At 44.9% G+C, this 16,354-nt stretch overlaps 1 protein-coding gene across 3 annotated transcripts; it reads left to right on the top strand.

Annotated features, from left to right (window-relative positions):
- The first annotated feature begins 617 nt into the window (after nucleotides 1–617).
- Nucleotides 618–14,217, top strand: LOC102026814 (survival motor neuron protein). Of its 3 annotated transcripts, none has more exons than XM_005413921.2 (9): nucleotides 618–755; nucleotides 2,992–3,063; nucleotides 5,336–5,470; nucleotides 6,249–6,449; nucleotides 6,595–6,750; nucleotides 8,234–8,317; nucleotides 9,892–10,002; nucleotides 12,933–12,980; nucleotides 13,788–14,217. In XM_005413921.2, the coding sequence occupies exons 1-8, from the start codon at nucleotides 675–677 to the stop codon at nucleotides 12,978–12,980; spliced, it is 888 nt and encodes a 295-aa protein (XP_005413978.1). In that variant the 5' UTR covers nucleotides 618–674; the 3' UTR covers nucleotides 13,788–14,217. The 3 variants fall into 3 exon arrangements, with proteins under 3 accessions (XP_005413978.1, XP_005413979.1, XP_013365040.1); XM_005413922.2 differs by having other exon boundaries at nucleotides 12,933–12,997; XM_013509586.1 differs by lacking the exon at nucleotides 8,234–8,317.
- Nucleotides 14,218–16,354: the final 2,137 nt, after the last annotated feature.

Here is a 16,354-nt window from a genome sequence, read left to right as displayed (position 1 = left end):
CCCCCCCACCCCCCGCCCCGGGTACCGGGAGTCGAACTCACGAGGTTGCGCTTGCCAGGCAGGCCCTGTGCCGCTGAGCTAAATCCCCAGCCACTCTCCTTTTTGTTTTGAGTCAGGGTCTGGCTGTGTAGTTCAGGCTGCCCTTGAACTTGCTTTGTAGCCCAAGCTGGCCTCGACCTCCTGGTGATCCTTCTGCCTCAGCTTACTAAGTGCTGGGAGTACAGGCATGTGCCACCACGCCCTGCTAGCCTTCCTCATCTTTAAAATGGGAATAAAAGGCGCTAAATTCACCAGCTCACTGTAAGAAATAAGATTCATGACACTCTTAAGACCATTATACTATACCTCTGGATGGATGTTTATTGCATTTCTTGCCTTTACTCTCTAGAAACTACCTACAACATTATTTTCTAAGAAAGTTTATTGTTTAAAAAAAAAACCGGGTGGAATCACTTTAGGAAAATACAAAAAAGCAAACTCAAAGGATTAAGAACGGCAGAAAAAGTAAACCCAACTAGACCAAGATGGGAGCGCAGTAACACTCGCGCAAAACGTGCAGAGTCCTCCCGGCCGCTCTACCGGCCACCGTACTCTTCCGGTCCCAGAAGCCCCGGCGGCGGAAGTCATCGCTCTTGGTCGGAGTCCTATGCCGCCCGTCCTGTGGGAGGCTCGCCATGGCGATGAGCAGCGGCGGCGATGGTGGCTGCGTCACGGAGCAGGAAAACTCGGTGCTGTTTCGGCGCGGTACAGGCCAGGTGAGCTTGTGGGCCGCGAACAATCTGTATGGGCGCCCAGTGCGCGCTGCTGGCGCTGGCGGTGTGCTTGGACCTGACCGGCTCGCTCACTGTGGGGCCGTCGTCCACATGTTCGGTCCTCTTTTTCCGCTCCCCTGGCTGGGATTCCCTCCTCGCAAGCTCCTACCTCCCGCAGCTTGGGCGCTTTGAGGGCTTTAGTCGACACCCTACCGCAGTTTGATTTGACCGCTTCTCCTGACCGAGGAGTTGCTGGGCAGGGTGAGAGAGAAGCTGGGAAACCCGCGGAAGTCTGTTGAAGTGATCAGACTTAAATAAAATGTCAGTGGACTCAGGCTCCCGTGTTTGGATATACTGGATATACGCAGTGATCGAGGTGGATCCGAACAAGGAGGTTTCAGAGAAGTGACAAGGATAACTCAGGGGTTTTCCAGAACAGTTGAACAGATGAAGTTGTTTTTTACTGTGATGTACTGAAGTGGGGGAGAAGGAAGACGGAAAGTACAACCGGAGCTCAATCTTGAGCGTATGGGGGTGAGATCTGTTTAGATAGAAGCTGTGCGTGGTGGCATATCCCTGTAATCCCAGCACTCTGGGAAGCTGAGGCAGGAGGATCTCAAATTGGAACCTACCTTGGGCAATTTGCCCTCCTACTAAGATCCTCTCTTAGAAGAAAAGAAAAAGGCTGGTGATGTAACTCAGTGTGAAGGCCGTTTGTTCAATCCTAATAGAGAAAAAAATTAGCAAGTGGAAGAAGAGTTTTTAGGTCAACTTTTTTTTGCTGGGGGTGGTTTCCGGTCCCGGGAATGGAACTCACGACCTTGCGCTTGCCAGGCAGGCACTGTGCCGTTGAGCTAAATCCCCAGCCCTAGGGCAACATTTGTGAACAACCATTTCAGGTATTTTGTTGTAAATAGAACCTGGAGAAATTAGGCATGAGATGGAGGGGAAGTGAAATAAAGAAGATTTTAAGTTGTGTTTATTTAGGGTATTTGGGATTGAACCCAGGGAATACTGATCTACATTCTCAGCCTTTTTAAATTTTCATTTTGAGACAGGATCTCCATCAATTGCCCAAACTGAGCCGGGAACTGTGACCCTTCTGCCTCGGCCTCCAGAGTAGGTGGGAGTGCAGATATGCACCACCATGGCCAGCTATTACTAGAGTGTATAACATGTAGGGGAAAATGCTGTTACTTTTTCATTTTCCTTGGGTAAATGCCTAGGTCATGAGGTTAGTATATTTTAAGTCTATTTATTTTGCAGTACTAGAATTTGAATTCAGAGCCTTTGCACTAAACTACATCCCCAACCTTTTTTATTTTTTAACAGTGTCCGCTGTGTAATTCATGGTGCCCTTGAACTCAACTATGTGCTGGGACTACGAGAGTGTATTACCATGGCCAGCTATATTTTAAGTCTTTTTTTTTTCTTTTTTTTTTTGGTATCAGGAATTCAACTCAGGACCTTGTGCTTGCCAGGCAGGTGCCTGTGCCACTGAGTTATATTCTCAGCTATATTTTAAGTCTTTAAGAAGCTGCCAAATCCTTCTAAATGGGTGTACCATTTTACATTCTGTCCAGCAGTGTATGAAAGTTCCTTTTATTTTTTATTTTTTGAAATTTCCTTTTACTTGATGTCCTTGCAAACATTTGATACTCTCAGTCTTATTAATTTTAGAGTTGTAGGTGTGTAGTTTTAATTAGCATTTCCCTAATGACTAATGATATTGATCACTGATTATCATGCTTATTTACTATGCATACATATTCTTTGGTAAAGGATTTCTTCAAGTTATTTGTGTGTGTCCTCCCCCTGCCGCCCCCTTTTTGGGACAGTCTTGCAGTATAGTTCAGGCTGACCTTGAATTCACTGCGTAGCCCAGGCTGGCCTCAAACTTATAGTGATCCTCCTCCTTCAGCCTCCTGAGTGCTAGGATTCAGGCATGTACCCATCACACCCAGCTACCCTTTTTTAAATTAGGGGGGACCGGGGATATAGCTCAGCAGCACAAGTGCCTGCCTGGCAAGCGCAAGGTCCTGAGTTCAATTCCTGGTACCTGCCTCCCCAAAAAAGAGGTGGAATGCCTTTTTTAAATTGGGTTTTGTTTCTGTTGAGATTTGGAAGTTCTTCAGGTATGTTTAGTTATGCCAAATTAAGATGGCTCTTGGTACTGTCCAGTACATTTTCAATGAAACCTATCTAAATATGAATTGTTTCTATTCCTTTCTCTTCCCAGAGTGATGATTCTGACATTTGGGATGATACAGCATTGATAAAAGCCTATGATAAAGCTGTGGCTTCTTTTAAGGTATGACCTGTTTACTCTGTGTATGCATGGGGGTGGGTGGGAAGAACTGGGAATTGAAGCCAGGGCCTTTGGACTGAGCTGCTTCCCAACGTTTTTCTTTTCTTTAATTTTGAGACAGGGCCTCACTAAGTTGCTAAGATGCCTAGGCTAAGCTCAAACTTGAGCTCCTCCTCACTTAACTTCCCAGAGTGCTGGAATTGCAAGTGTGCACCTTAACAGCTTGCTGAAATGTTTACTCTTTATCTTATTTCCACACCTTATTTATTGAGGAAAAAGTTGGTAACATACAGATGATAAAGTATTGCTGTATATATTACTTAGTTTTCATTTTGAAGTTTTTTTTTTTTTTTTTTTTTTTTTTTTTTTTTTTTTTTTTTGTTTTTTTGTCTTTGTGAAACAGGGTCTCGCTATGCAATTCAGACTGGCCTTGAGCTCACTTTGTAGCCCAGGCTGGCCTCGAACTCACAGCAGTCCTCCTGCCTCAGCCTCTGAGTGCTGGGATTATAGGTGTGTGCCACCACGCCCAGCACATTTTGAAGTTTAAATGATAATATGGGTTAGTTACAGTAGGTGATTTTTTTCTGTAAGAAGTTGACAGTTTATTTGCATGTCATCTCTCTGTTATTTTTTCTTGAGACACGTTCTCACTATGTAGTTCAGGCTGGCATTGGGCTTACTATGTTGCTCAGGCTGGCCTGGAACTCACAGCAACCGTCCTGCCTCAGCCTTCCAAGTTCTGGGGCAATAGGCATGTGCTGCCTCCTCCAGCTGCATGTCATCTCTTTGACAAAGACAATTTAAAATTGTAAGCATTTATTCCTTTTAATATACAGGAAAAGGACAGCCTGATTTTATTTTATTTTATTATTTTTATTATTATTTTTTTGAGACAGGCCTGCTAGAGTTATAGGCATGTGCTCTCATGCCTGGTGATGTTTTGTTTTTGTTATTTTCTTTTTCTAGTGCTAGGGACTAAGCCCCAGGTCTGACATATGCTAATCAAAATCACAGAGCTATGTTCCCCCAGTTCATTTAGTCATTCCAAATGTTGAGTTGATTGTCAAGAACAGCAAGAGTAGGATTTTACACTTTTAGGATGTGTATTGATTCCGTGACACATACACAGTTGTCCAGCATCCGTTTCCAAAAAGTCTGGGACACTCAGTGTTACTGAGTACCAGGTGTGACTCATCAGTTGTCCAGGCGGTACCAGATGAGTGCACAAGGCACACACTGACACAGAACACCAGCTGTACAACATCCAGTCGCTTCCCACAGTCACTCTTGTAGCCTGAGATCAGAACAGCATCTTTGCATCTGTATTCTGAAGTTTTTACTATGCTTTCCACTATGTGCTAGACGTTGACTAAGGAAGTATTACCAAGAGTGTTCTCTATCCACAGATTGGAAGAGGGCTAGGTGTGGAAAGGAGTCAGTGATGCTGAGGAGGAAGTAGTCCTGGTGGCACACACCTGTAATCCCAGCACTTTGGAGGCTGAGTCAGGGGGATCATTGCAAGTTTGAGGCCAGTCTCAGCTATAAAGTGAGCTTGAGGCCAGCCTGAATGGCATAGCAAGACCCTGTCTCAAAAAGACAAAAAAAGGACAGTAGAGTTTGGGGAAAAGATTGTTCACTTTTTTATGTATGAAGATGTGAATTTGGTAATCGGAAATGTTGGGTCAAACTAAGGAGAAAAATCTCTGTTTTTGTAGAGGTTAACAACAGAAATCATAGGAATAAATTGCGTTAAGCAGGTAAAAGAAGGCTGACCAACTCTTGCTGTGGGTGCATACTTGTATGACTTTATCAGAGAGGTCATAGGAGCATCAGGGCCTTACATTTCTGTTATCCAAGGCGTGCTGAATATCAAAGAGAAAGAGGTAGCTGGGCAGGGTGGCACACGTCTATAAAGCCAGCACTGTGGGAGGCCGAGGCAGGAAGATTACAAGTTCAAGCCCAGCCTGGGCAGTGTGCCACTTAAGGGGACCCCAAGGAGGAGGTGGTTGAAAGGGATGGAGGGGGAGATGAATAGGAACTGCTGTGACAGTGGGGTTGAGAGTGCAGACCTGACTGGAAAGGTCTTTGGAGCCAATAACCCAACATGTAATGCCCCCAGGAGCGGTTGCTGTGAAGTGCAGTGGCCAAGAAAGGAAGCAGAGGCTTTCCGAGCTGGCGAGGCCTTAGGGTCAGCTTATATAGGAAGGGGGTTCTGCTTTGACTTTTAAAAATGTGTCATTCTGTGACATGTACATTTCTGTTCCTATCTACATAGCACGCTCTCAAGAACGGTGATGTTTCAGATAAACCACAAGGTGAAGCCTCAGGCAAACCTAAAGGCACAGCCAGAAGAAAGCCTGTGAAGAAGAGTAAAAGCCAGAAGAAGAGTACCATGGCTCCCTCAAAACAGGTTCGTGTAAAATCCTGGGATTTACCCTCAAAGCACGGGTTACTGTCCTTACCAAATAGTTGTCACCTGTCTTTCCCTTGAGCTGTCTCTACAGTGAGTACAGTGTGATTGATGCATAATCATAGAGCATACACAGCAGCTCCCAAGCCTGCTGCTGTCCAGAGCATGGTGTTGTTAACGGAAGTGTGAGAGGTCGGGCAGGATGAGGCGTGCAGGCCTTGTGGGGCGGAGGAGGAGACGACAGTGCTATGTGAGGCGAACCTGAATGTCTCGAGCTGCAGCAGCAGTGTTTTGCGGCTCACGCTGAGAGGGCTGTCTTTGTTTTCTTCTTGTTCTTCAACAGCCCTAAAACTGTCAGTTCCACAGTGCCAAAAATGTGGGTAGTTACTTTTGTTAGTTCAGCGCAGTAAGCTGGAAGCTCGGTATTTTGATGTGTAAGTGTCCGTGTTAGCTCCGTCGTCAATGGAGGGGAAGAGAGTGAGCCCTGGATGAGCAGCTGCAGACCCGAGTGCCGGACACCGGCTTCCTCTGTCCTTCCTGCTCTCCACAGTGATGTGGAAGGCGGATGGGGAGAGGAGGCCCCGGGTGGCTGAGGGCCTTGTCTGAGTTTGTACACATGGCAGAGTTGGAACACAGATCCGTCTGGTTTGGCCCATGCCTCCTCCCCATACCACTCTGCCTTCCGCGTCCGTCTCCAGGGACTTGTCTGTGCTGTGCCCTCATCCAAGTGTGTCATAGTCTGCGCCATGTGTTTACGTGTCCGTGGTTTCTCTCGTAGTGGAAAGTGGGTGACAAGTGTTCTGCCGTTTGGTCAGAAGATGGCTGCGTTTACCCAGCTACCATCGCTTCCATTGATTCGAAGAGGGAAACCTGTGTCGTGCTCTACACTGGCTATGGAAACAGAGAGGAGCAGAATCTGTCTGATCTGCTTTCCCCAAGCTCGGAAGCAGCTAGCACCGTGGAACAGAATGCGCAGGAGGTAAAGGCAGAGAGTGTCTCATTCCTAGAAGCAGAGGCTGGATGAGAAACTGCGCAGTGTAACTCGGTGTCTGTTTGATACGGACGTATTCAACCCTTTTTAACACCTTTGAGAGCAAAAATGTGTTTTGTTTTGTTTTTTAAAGAATGAAAATGAAAGTCAAGTTTCAACGGATGAAAGTGAGAACTCTTCCAAGTCTCCAGGAAGTAAACCAGGCACAGTCAGGTCGAAAGCCATGCCCTGGAGCTCCTTTTTCCCTCCACCGCCCCCAGTGCCTGGCTCGGGGTCAGGACCTGGAAAGGTAAACTCCCCAGAGAAGGTTCCAGGAAATAATTAATACTTGGGCTCTGGGGGATGTGACTTGCCTGTGAAATTTGTAGTTCTTTTTAATTCTGTCTTGTGTTTTTTCGGGGGTCATTTTTGAGGTGGGAGTCTTACATTGCCCAGGATGGCCTCAAATGCTGGATCCCCTGCCTCAGCCTTCCAAGAAGCTGGTATTCCTGGCTTGAGAAGCCTTTCAAAAGGAAATAAGATAGCGATGCAAATTGGTTTACACTGAAAGACTTAGAGAACTTATAATACTTTTGTATCAGCTGGATGATAAAATATGTAAAAAAAAAAAAGTGGCCGGGCGTGGTGGCGCATGCCTATAATCCTAGCACTAGGGAGGCTGAGGCAGTAGGATCGTTGTGAGTTCGAGACTAGCCTGGGATACAAAGTGAGCTAAAGGCCAGCCTGAACTGCACAGTGAGACCCTGTCTCAAAAAAGAAAACAAACAAACAAAAAAGTGTTTAACGTGGATAAAATTCAAAGGTGTCTCAGATTGTTTCCTAGAGTTAAGATGTAGATTCATATATCGCTTTATTGGTTATAAATTACAAAAATCAACTTTTAAAAACAATTTTATTATAGGCTAAATAAGTCTAGAGCCAAAGGGTAGGTCCCTATCCAGTTCTTCTGTGTGATGCAATAATTTCTTCCCTGGGGGCCTGGTAGTCATATAAGTTCTAATAATCAAGCGTGACTCCTTCAAGCTTTTCCTTAAGAGTTTCTGGGATCACTTTCTTTTTTGTTTTGTCTTTTTGAGACAGGGTCTTGCTATATAGTTCAGGCTGGCTTTGAGTTTACTTTGTAGCCCAGGCTGGTCTCAAACTTGCAACAATCCTCCTGCCTCAGCCTCCTGAGAGCTGGGATTACAGGCATGTGCCACCATGCCTGGCTGTGATCACTTTCTTATTGAGGGTTACATTCCTGAAGCTCTTCTGCACTGTGATTCATTGATGTGGCTGGCTTTCATCAGATGAGAGGGTTGCTAGTTTTCATGACCTGTGCTCCAGGTGAATGTATGAAACTCCCAGGGCACCCATGGAAAGGTTGCGCTGTGTAGTGGGTGCAAGTGAGGAGAAGAATGCGCTTCTGTGACCATGACCAAAAGATACTACTAAACACACCCTTCCAACTTACGGAGAGGTGCTAGGGAGGGAAACCAGGGCCGTGTGCCTGCTGGGCAAGCAGTGTGCCATGGGGCTGCACTGTCAACCTCAAAATCTATCGTACCTTGAGTTTACTTCCGCAACATATATATGTGAAGGAAATGGGAGAAATCTAGACATGATCATTTGACTTACGCATCTGCTTGACTTGAGGGTTTGGTACATGAAATTCCATTTAATCATTTTAATATGTATAGTACAGATGTTATTCTGGTAATTATTTTTCTTGGTTTTGGATCCTTTTTCTTCCATCAAAATCAGTAAATTTTCCTTTGAAATATTCTTTATAGCCAGGTCTAAAATTCAGTGGCCCACCCCCACCTCCACCACACTTCCTGTCATGCTGGCTGCCTCCACTTCCGGCTGGACCACCCGTAAGTGCAGAATTCAGGGGAAACTGCTTTTGTATTGAGTTTGGTATTTAGCAGAGACCGTGCCCAGGTTCAGACTCTAATGGATGAAAATTTAAACTAAATGTCACTGTTTCGTTTATTGTTTTTGATTTGGGTTTTGGGTTTTTGCAGGGGTCAGGGGAACAGGATCTTGCTTGTGTAGCTCAGGCTGGCCTTGAACTCACTGTGTAGTAGTCTCCCTGCCTCAGCTTCCCACGTGCTGGGGTTACAGGTGTGCAGCACCGCAGCAGGCAGGCTTTTTGTTTTGTATGTCCTTTTGTTAGCCAGAGTAGTCTTTTAACCCCATCCCTGAGCTCAGTGTCCTTTCCCGGCAGAAGCTGCATCTGTTCTATGGGAAGGTAGCTCCTAGTAGAAGGGTGTAATTATACCAAATAGAAGGGTCCATGTTTTGCCCTCCAGAGAGTGCTTCGACATCAGCTTCTGCTGTGTATTTCTGCTGGTAAAGTTTTAGGCATAAACAGTAGATACCAAGACACTTTCTGGCAGACTACATGTTTATGGGAGTAGAGCAGGTTTCTACCTGAGACCTTTACTTGCAGTGGCCCTTGAAGTGCTGTGTGAATGGTGGTGCATGTGTGTTTGGAAGAAACACAGATGTTTATGCTTGGTCTTTTACTTGTGGTTTAATAATAGGACAAAATCCAATCAAATTAAAATAGTTATATTTTATGTCAACTATTATGTTTTGATCCTTGTTAAATTTAGTTTTGTTGGCATTGTTGTTGGCTTTCTCCACATGTTAGAAATCAGGTGTGTCTAACTTATGGCCCTGGTCAGCTAGTAATGTGGCCCCACAAGGTCATAATATTTTTATGTGTTTTTGAGACAGGATCTTACTCTGCAATTCAGGCTGGTCTTGAACTCACTATCTAGCCCACTCACCTCAGACTCACAGCAATCCTCCTGCCTCAGCCTCCCGAGTGCTGGGATTATAGACATGTGCCACCAGTCCTGGCTGATCATAAATTTGTATTGTGGTTTTTGTTCAGCAGTGTCGTGCATGACACAGCTGCAGTGCTCAAGTGTAGGTGACAGTGGAGAGCTACATAGGGAGGGCACAGTATTGGCTGCCTCCAGCACCTGCCACACGGTCAGTTGAATCAGAAATCTTTCTTTAATGTTTTAAAAATATTTTTTAGAAGGAAGTTGTGTTAGTTGTATGCGTTAGCTATCTTATACATTTCATATGTGGCCGGAGACAATGCCTCTTCACTCAGTGTGGCCCAAGCAAAGGCAAAAGGTTGAATACTCACGTTAGTTGGTTTTTATTGAAATAAGAGGTGTCATAGCACAGAGGAAAAATACAATTAATACTGGCAGTCTCTATGTAAAATAAATCTCCAGATTTACTGGATTTAAAGTAGACCCTTTTTTGCTAGATGTGGTGGTGCACACCTATAATCCCAGCACTTGGGAAGCTGAGGCAGGAGGATCACCGGGAGTTCAGCACTAGCCCAAACTAAAGTGAGACTCTGTCCCCAAAAAACCAAACCAAACCAAACCCAAAAGATAAGTATGTCCTCTTTCTATTGCAGGTGATCCCCCCGCCGCCTCCCATCTGTCCAGACTCGTTCGATGACGCAGACGCGCTGGGCAGCATGCTGATGTCGTGGTACATGAGTGGCTATCACACTGGCTACTACATGGTGAGTAACCACCAAGCCTTCTCCTGGTCTCCTGGTGAGTTCTTTGTAGTCGTGAGCCTTTTCTGTTCTGTAACTAAAACGTAGTTGGCTGTGTAGATCCTGAGGCTGAAAATACATTGACGTTTTAAAAATACATCAAGCCAGATGTGGTGGCACACACCTGTAGTCCCAGTTTTTCCAGAGGCTGAAGCAGGAGGATCACTTGAGCGTGTTAGTTCTATACCAGCTCAGGCAACATACTGAGACCTCATCTCAGGAAAGAAGCAACTGTATGCCTAAGGCTAAAGTTCCTCTTGCATTGTCCCTGTTGAGTGTAGTTTAGTTCCTTTTAAAAACCTTTAAAATATTTTTTTTTTCAAGACAGTTGTGTTGGCCTGGGATCCCAGCATTTGGAAGGCTGAGGCAAGAGAATCATTATGAGTCTGGGGCCAGCTTTAGTGAGACTCTCTCTCAAAAACAAACAAAAAAAATTATAAAGTGTATATGTTAAGTATATGTAGTTCACTGTATGTCAGTAATTTCTTGATAAAGTTACATAAACTGAATAAAGACAAAACGTTGCCTCCTCTCAGTTCTGGCTCAGGTGGGCCCTGTGTGCGTTGAGAGTGGGCTGTGACCTGATTAGCTCAGAGCTTTGGTTCAGGGGCTTTGGAAGGTTTTTTGTTTTTTTTTTTATCTTTTTGAGACAGGGTCTCACTATGCAGGTCAGGCTAGCCTTGAGCTCACTTTGTAGCCCAGAGTGGTCTCAGACTCCCGGCAATCCTCCTGCCTCAGCCTCCCCAGCAGTGCTGGGATTATAGGCATGCACCACCACGCCCAACCTGCTGATTATACTTTTTTCTTTAGTGGCACTGGCAATCGAATCAAAGGCCTTTGCACTGAGCTCCAGCTCCAGCTCTCCTTTAATATTTTATTTGAGACTGGATCTTGCTAAGTTGCCCAGGCAGGGTTCATATATGATCCTTCTGCCTCCTCATCCCAGGATTCTGGGATTACAGGCATGTGTGCATCACTACCCCTGGCTTGATTATACATCGTTTAGTTTAAGTGATTCCCAGTTATTTTTGTTTATCTGTTTGTTTTTGAGACAGTCTTGCTGTGTAGCTTATGCTGGCCTGGAACTCACTGTGTAGCTCAGGCTGGCTTCAAGCTTGCGATGTAATCCTCCTGCCTCAGCCTCCTGAGAGCTGGGATTACAGGCATGTGCCCCCACACCTGGCTCAATTATTTTTTATTTCAGTAGTTTTCCTGCTTTGATTTGGGATAAATGAATTGTAGGAGATGAGAAAAGAGTTCTTACTGTTGCTGTAGTTGTTGTTTTTATTGCATTTATGTAGCCCAGGCTGGCCTTGAACTCACAGTGACCCTCTTGCCTCAACTTCCCCGAGTACCGGGATAACACTGTTGTTTTGATTTGTTGGTTTTTGAGATGAGGGCTTACTCTTTTACCCAGCCTGACCTTAAAATCCTAGGCTTAAGTAATCCTGCCTCAGCCTCCTTAGTAGCTAGGACTGTATATTCATAGCACCACACCTGGTCATTTTTAGACTTTCACAGATTGAATCATGTGAATATAGCCCTAGTGGCTAGTGTTTTTTGTTGTTGTTTTTGGGTTTTTTGAGGCAGGTCTCACTATGTAGTTCAAGCTGACCTTGAACTCTGTAGCCCAAGCTAACCTTAAACCGCTATGATCCTCCTGCCTCAGCCTGCCAAGTTTTGGAATTACAGGTGTGTACCACCAACATAGTTTAAACCACACTAGAAGGCTATAAGTTCACTTATTGATAATATTTCGTTAAGTAGAACTAGTAAAATGTTGTACATGAAACAATGTTTATTACCATGTATATAAAATGGGTAGCCGTAGAACCAGGGCTATAGCTCAGTGGCGCAGTGCCTGCCTGGCAAGCTTGAGGCCCTGAGTTCGATTGCTGGTACCAAAAAAGGGAAAAAATGGGTATCCTAATTTTTAACATTTATTATGCTACTTTTTAAAATATTAGATTATAAAACAGGGAACTGAACATTCTGTGATTTACTGTTTTTCATTTTTTTGTTTTTGTTCTTCATTTTGATTTTCTTTTTTTAAAATTTTCTTTTCTTTTCTTTTCTGTCTTTTTGAGACAGGGTCTCTCTGTGCTGTTCAGGCTGGCCTTGAGCTCACTTTGTAGCCCAGGCTGGCCTTGAACTCACAATGATCCTCCTGCCTCAGCCTCCCGAGTGCTGGGATTACAGGCATGTGCTACCAGGCCTGGCTAAAATTTTATTTTCACACATATGTGTAATGTATTTTGGTCACATCATTCCCTCTTGCTCTCCCCCGCCCCGCCCCACCCCGCCCCATCAGACAGCTGCGCCCTTTCTGCTTGGTGCTGCCTTTGCGTGCATGAGAAGGGAGACACCCTTCTCTTCTCTGCGACTGGCTTGTTTTGTTTAACGACATCCAGGGCCATCCATAACTTTGTTGTTCTTTCTGGCTCAAGAGTCCCCACTGTCACCTGCTCTGCTTTCTCTAGCTGCCCCTCCACTGATGGGCATCTCAGCTGCTTCCACCCTTAGCTCTTACAGATTGTGCCGTGGTGAGCATATGTGCACAGGCTGCCACTAGTGTGCTGTCTTTAATTCCGTAGGGTACCTACCTTTCCTAGCTCTGTTTGCTGAAGAGGCTTTTTTGTGCTTTTGGCCCGTTCATCAAGAGTCAGATGACTGTGGTGGTGTGGATTTGTCTCTGTGTCCTCCCTCCTACTCTGTTGGTCTCCATGTCTGTCTTTGGCTGTACTGTGCTGTTTTGTGGCTGTGGCTGTGGCTTTGTCAGATAGTTTGAAATTGGGTGTTGTGAAGCCTCCAGCCTTGCTGTTTTTGCTCTGGGGTGCTTTGGATATTCTGGCTGTTTGCTCTTCTTTTAACTACTTATTTTGCTTTCTTTACAGGGTTTCAGACAAAATCAAAAAGAAGGGAGGGGCTCACATTTCAATTGAGTAAGTCTGCCATCATTGTAAGTGAATCTTTGTATAAATTTTATGATTTTAGCCAGGCGTGTTAGTGCACACCTCTAATCCCAGCACTCGGGAGGCTGAGGCAGGAGGATTGTGGCGAGTTTGAGCCTAGCCTAGGCTACGTAGTGAGTTCAAGGCCAATTTGAACTATATCTCAACACCCTGTCTTAAAAAATTATGTATGGTTCGTAGAAAATAAATGTTTTTGAGCATTTGAAAGTTGAAATATTAAAATTTGAAAAATTAATATAAAGCCTTATTAAAGACTTTTTGGTGCCAGAATATTAGATAAAAAGTTGATGTATATCCCCACTGGGATTCTCTTGATATCAGAACATTGTCTCACCGAGTACTTGCTGATGTGGGAAAACACACTTTTTACAAAAAGGCTCTGATGGCACTGAACAACACACAGACAACCAGGCACACTTACTCGTGGTGCAGTTTGAAGTGTGCTGCATTGCGGCTGAAGTGTGCTTGTCAGGAAGTTCTAACCGGGCGGTACTCCAGCCCCGAGAGCTAATTTCCCTTTGCAGGAAGCACTGGGATAGAGCAACAAGTGAGATGATGCTGCTCAGGAGAGGCTCAGACAGGTGCAGACTGAATTGCTGTAGAAGAGAAGTGGCTTACCCTCCCCCAGACACCGCTGTCGGGAATGAATAAAGGGGGCGGGGTGGGTAACTATCCAGACCAAAAGTGAAGAGCCATTGTAGCCCAGTTCAGTGTGGGATCTTTATTTATTCATTCATTTATTTATTTATTTTTGTTGTTTTGTTTTTGCGGTGCCAGAAATCAACCCAGGGCCTTGCACTACCTAAGCACGAGCTCTGTCGCTGACCTACATCCCCGCTCCCAAGCACCCCTGCTGCCAGTGTGGGGTCCTTGATTGGACTCAGCCATCTGTAAAAGCCTTGGGGTGGGGACTGAGGGAATCTGGACACAGTTCTAATGTAGACTGGATTTTCAATGTTAGACTATTCTTCCTCACTTTATGAGCTGTGATAAAGTTGTTGCCATGTATAGAATTCAGGAGTGAAATGTTACTGTCTCTAAACATATTGAAATGGCTTAGCAAAGTATGTGTACATGTGAGGCATAGATGGCAAGATGCCAACCAGGCTGACTGGTGTGTACATGGGTATTTGATGTAGTTTTTTCTATTTTTTGTAAGTTTAAAAATGCATAATAAATTTTTAATTTTTAAAAATCGTTAAAATCAGCCCTATGTATGTCATTATGTTCCCTTTTTGCATATTATTTTACACTTGGTTCGTGGTGCTTTGTGTTACTGGGATGAGCTAGAACCCGGTGTGCGCGAGGCAAGCATACCCCTGGGCCGCAACCCGGCCCCATCCACGTCTTGAAATGATGCCATTGTCGCACTTTGCATGTAGTACATGTTCTCACTGGAACCCCTTTTTTTTTTTTTTTTTTTTTTAATATTCTTTCTGCCAGGTTAATTGTCTACAGAACAGACTGTTACCCTTTAGTGCAGTAGTTTTTGCCATTCTGAATAACATTTTAAATCTTCAGATATGTACTAATTTGATTCTCTTTTGTCAGTCTTAGGAGAAATTTCTGTATTGTGACCATTTGTTAAGAGATTATGGATGTTACGATTCTTCATGGATATTTCTTTGGGGAGGGGTTTTTTATTAAGTTTATTGGTACAATTTAGATATATATATCGATCACATTTCATGGATATTTCAGTTCCTTTGAAAAGCTTTTGAGACAGAGTCTTGCCCTGTAGCCCAGGCTGGCCTCAAACTCACCAACCCCTGCCTCAGCCTCCTGAGTGCTGAGATTACAGGAGTGCACCAACATACCTGGCTGGAAATTAAATGTTTGGAAATCAGATTTTACTCTCCATTTTCATAATGGAAGGTTTAGTTCTAGGAAGACTGTGTTTATTTTTCAATTTTATTTTGTTTTCTGTTGATCTTTGTGTTTCTTAAGGTAGGTAGCTTTGTCACTAGTATTGAGGCTTCCCTAGAAAAGGAAGAGTATTTAAAATTACATAATTCATCACATTTTAAAGCATATCCCCAGCACCACACCAAAACCAACTTTTAAATGTAATTACCTGTATTTCACCTTCAGTTAAAGTTCTTTACTTGGTTATTCAGCCAAATATGAAGGAATAAATAGAAAAAAACTACACAGAGACTGAAGTGAGTTAGACTATTCCAGGTACCCTGTGCTTTAGGGTTTAGTAGATTTGGCTTTTTATTAAGAAGCTAGAAACTGCCACATGGACGTTTTCTGCCCTTTCTAAGTAAGCCTGGCAGCCTTGTGAGTGGTTTCTGTATGGCAGGCGTGTTATTTCATTTAACCGCTCAGCATCCGCTAGACTGCAGTGCCCCCTCTTGCAGACGGGGAAGCAGGCTCCTGCCCTGGGCCTCACAGTACAGCCAAGAGCTGTCTCCGGCCGGCTCCCCAGCAGTTGCTCTTGCACATCTGCAAACTAGGACTCGGGTGCGGACCTACCTGGGATTCCTACAGGTTTCTGCTCCTTCTCAAGTCAGCCTCTGTTCTCTGCCTGCTCAGGCTCCAGCACCTCCCCTGAGGCCTGAGGAGCAGCCGGCCACTTGGGCTGGGGAACTGGCTGCCTCCTTGGTTGCTCCATGCCACAGGCCAGAAGCCACGCCAGCCAGGAGGGCTTGGAAACTCCTGTCCTGGGCCGGCGCCTACCCAGTGCCTGCAAACAGTCACATCGCAGATTTGCCGTTTTGCATCTGCAACAGGACAACAGGAAAATGCGTCCAGTTGCGGTTCTTACCCGTTTTCTAAAAGCTAGTTGGTTTTAACATGTTTCATCGCTTCATGAATGCTTGGCTGGATGACCCAGTTCGCTGGATCATTTTTCCGTTTGTCTTGCTTGTTTTTTGTGGTGTTGGGGATTGAACTCAGAGCTATGTCCCTGGCCCTTTTTTATTTTTTATTTTGAGGCCGAGTCTTGCTGCATTGCCAGGGATAAGTTGCCTTGCTGAGCTGAAGTTGAGATCTCGTGCTTTAGCCTCTCAGAGTCTTGAGGTGACAGGCATGCACAATGGCCTGCCACCGTCCCCGTTTTAGAACAGCGTTCTGTCCCTTCTGGGCAGTGCTGGGAGACCCTGACGCAGGCCACACTAGTGCTCCACCGCTGAGCTCCCTCCCCCGTCCCCGCCCCTCCCCCAACAATTCTTCCATCGTCACATTTTCTGGGTAATTAGTCCTAGTGGTCAGAAGAAAGTATATTAAGCAGTGCTACTGTCTATGTCGCAGATGCAAGCTGGTGTTGTGGACACATTTTTCTACATGGACATAAGTCTGTTTTGGGTCCTGCTTAGAAGTTTCATGGGAATAATTTTGTA

The sequence above is a fragment of the Chinchilla lanigera genome, unplaced genomic scaffold (genome assembly GCF_000276665.1).
Source record: "Chinchilla lanigera isolate Chin_1 unplaced genomic scaffold, ChiLan1.0 scaffold00174, whole genome shotgun sequence".
NCBI classification, from domain to species: Eukaryota; Metazoa; Chordata; class Mammalia; order Rodentia; family Chinchillidae; genus Chinchilla; species Chinchilla lanigera.
Note: the sequence above shows the minus strand (reverse complement) of the source record. Positions and strands in the feature narration are given on the sequence as shown.

Excerpts from the sequence above, each read along its gene's own strand:
- LOC102026814 (XM_005413921.2), top strand. The coding sequence starts at position 675 with ATGGCGATGAGCAGCGGCGGCGATGGTGGCTGCGTCACGGAGCAGGAA. Across the intron at positions 5,471-6,248 it reads CCATGGCTCCCTCAAAACAG|TGGAAAGTGGGTGACAAGTG; the intron begins GTTCGTGTAAAA and ends TTTCTCTCGTAG. Across the intron at positions 6,450-6,594 it reads TGGAACAGAATGCGCAGGAG|AATGAAAATGAAAGTCAAGT; the intron begins GTAAAGGCAGAG and ends TGTTTTTTAAAG.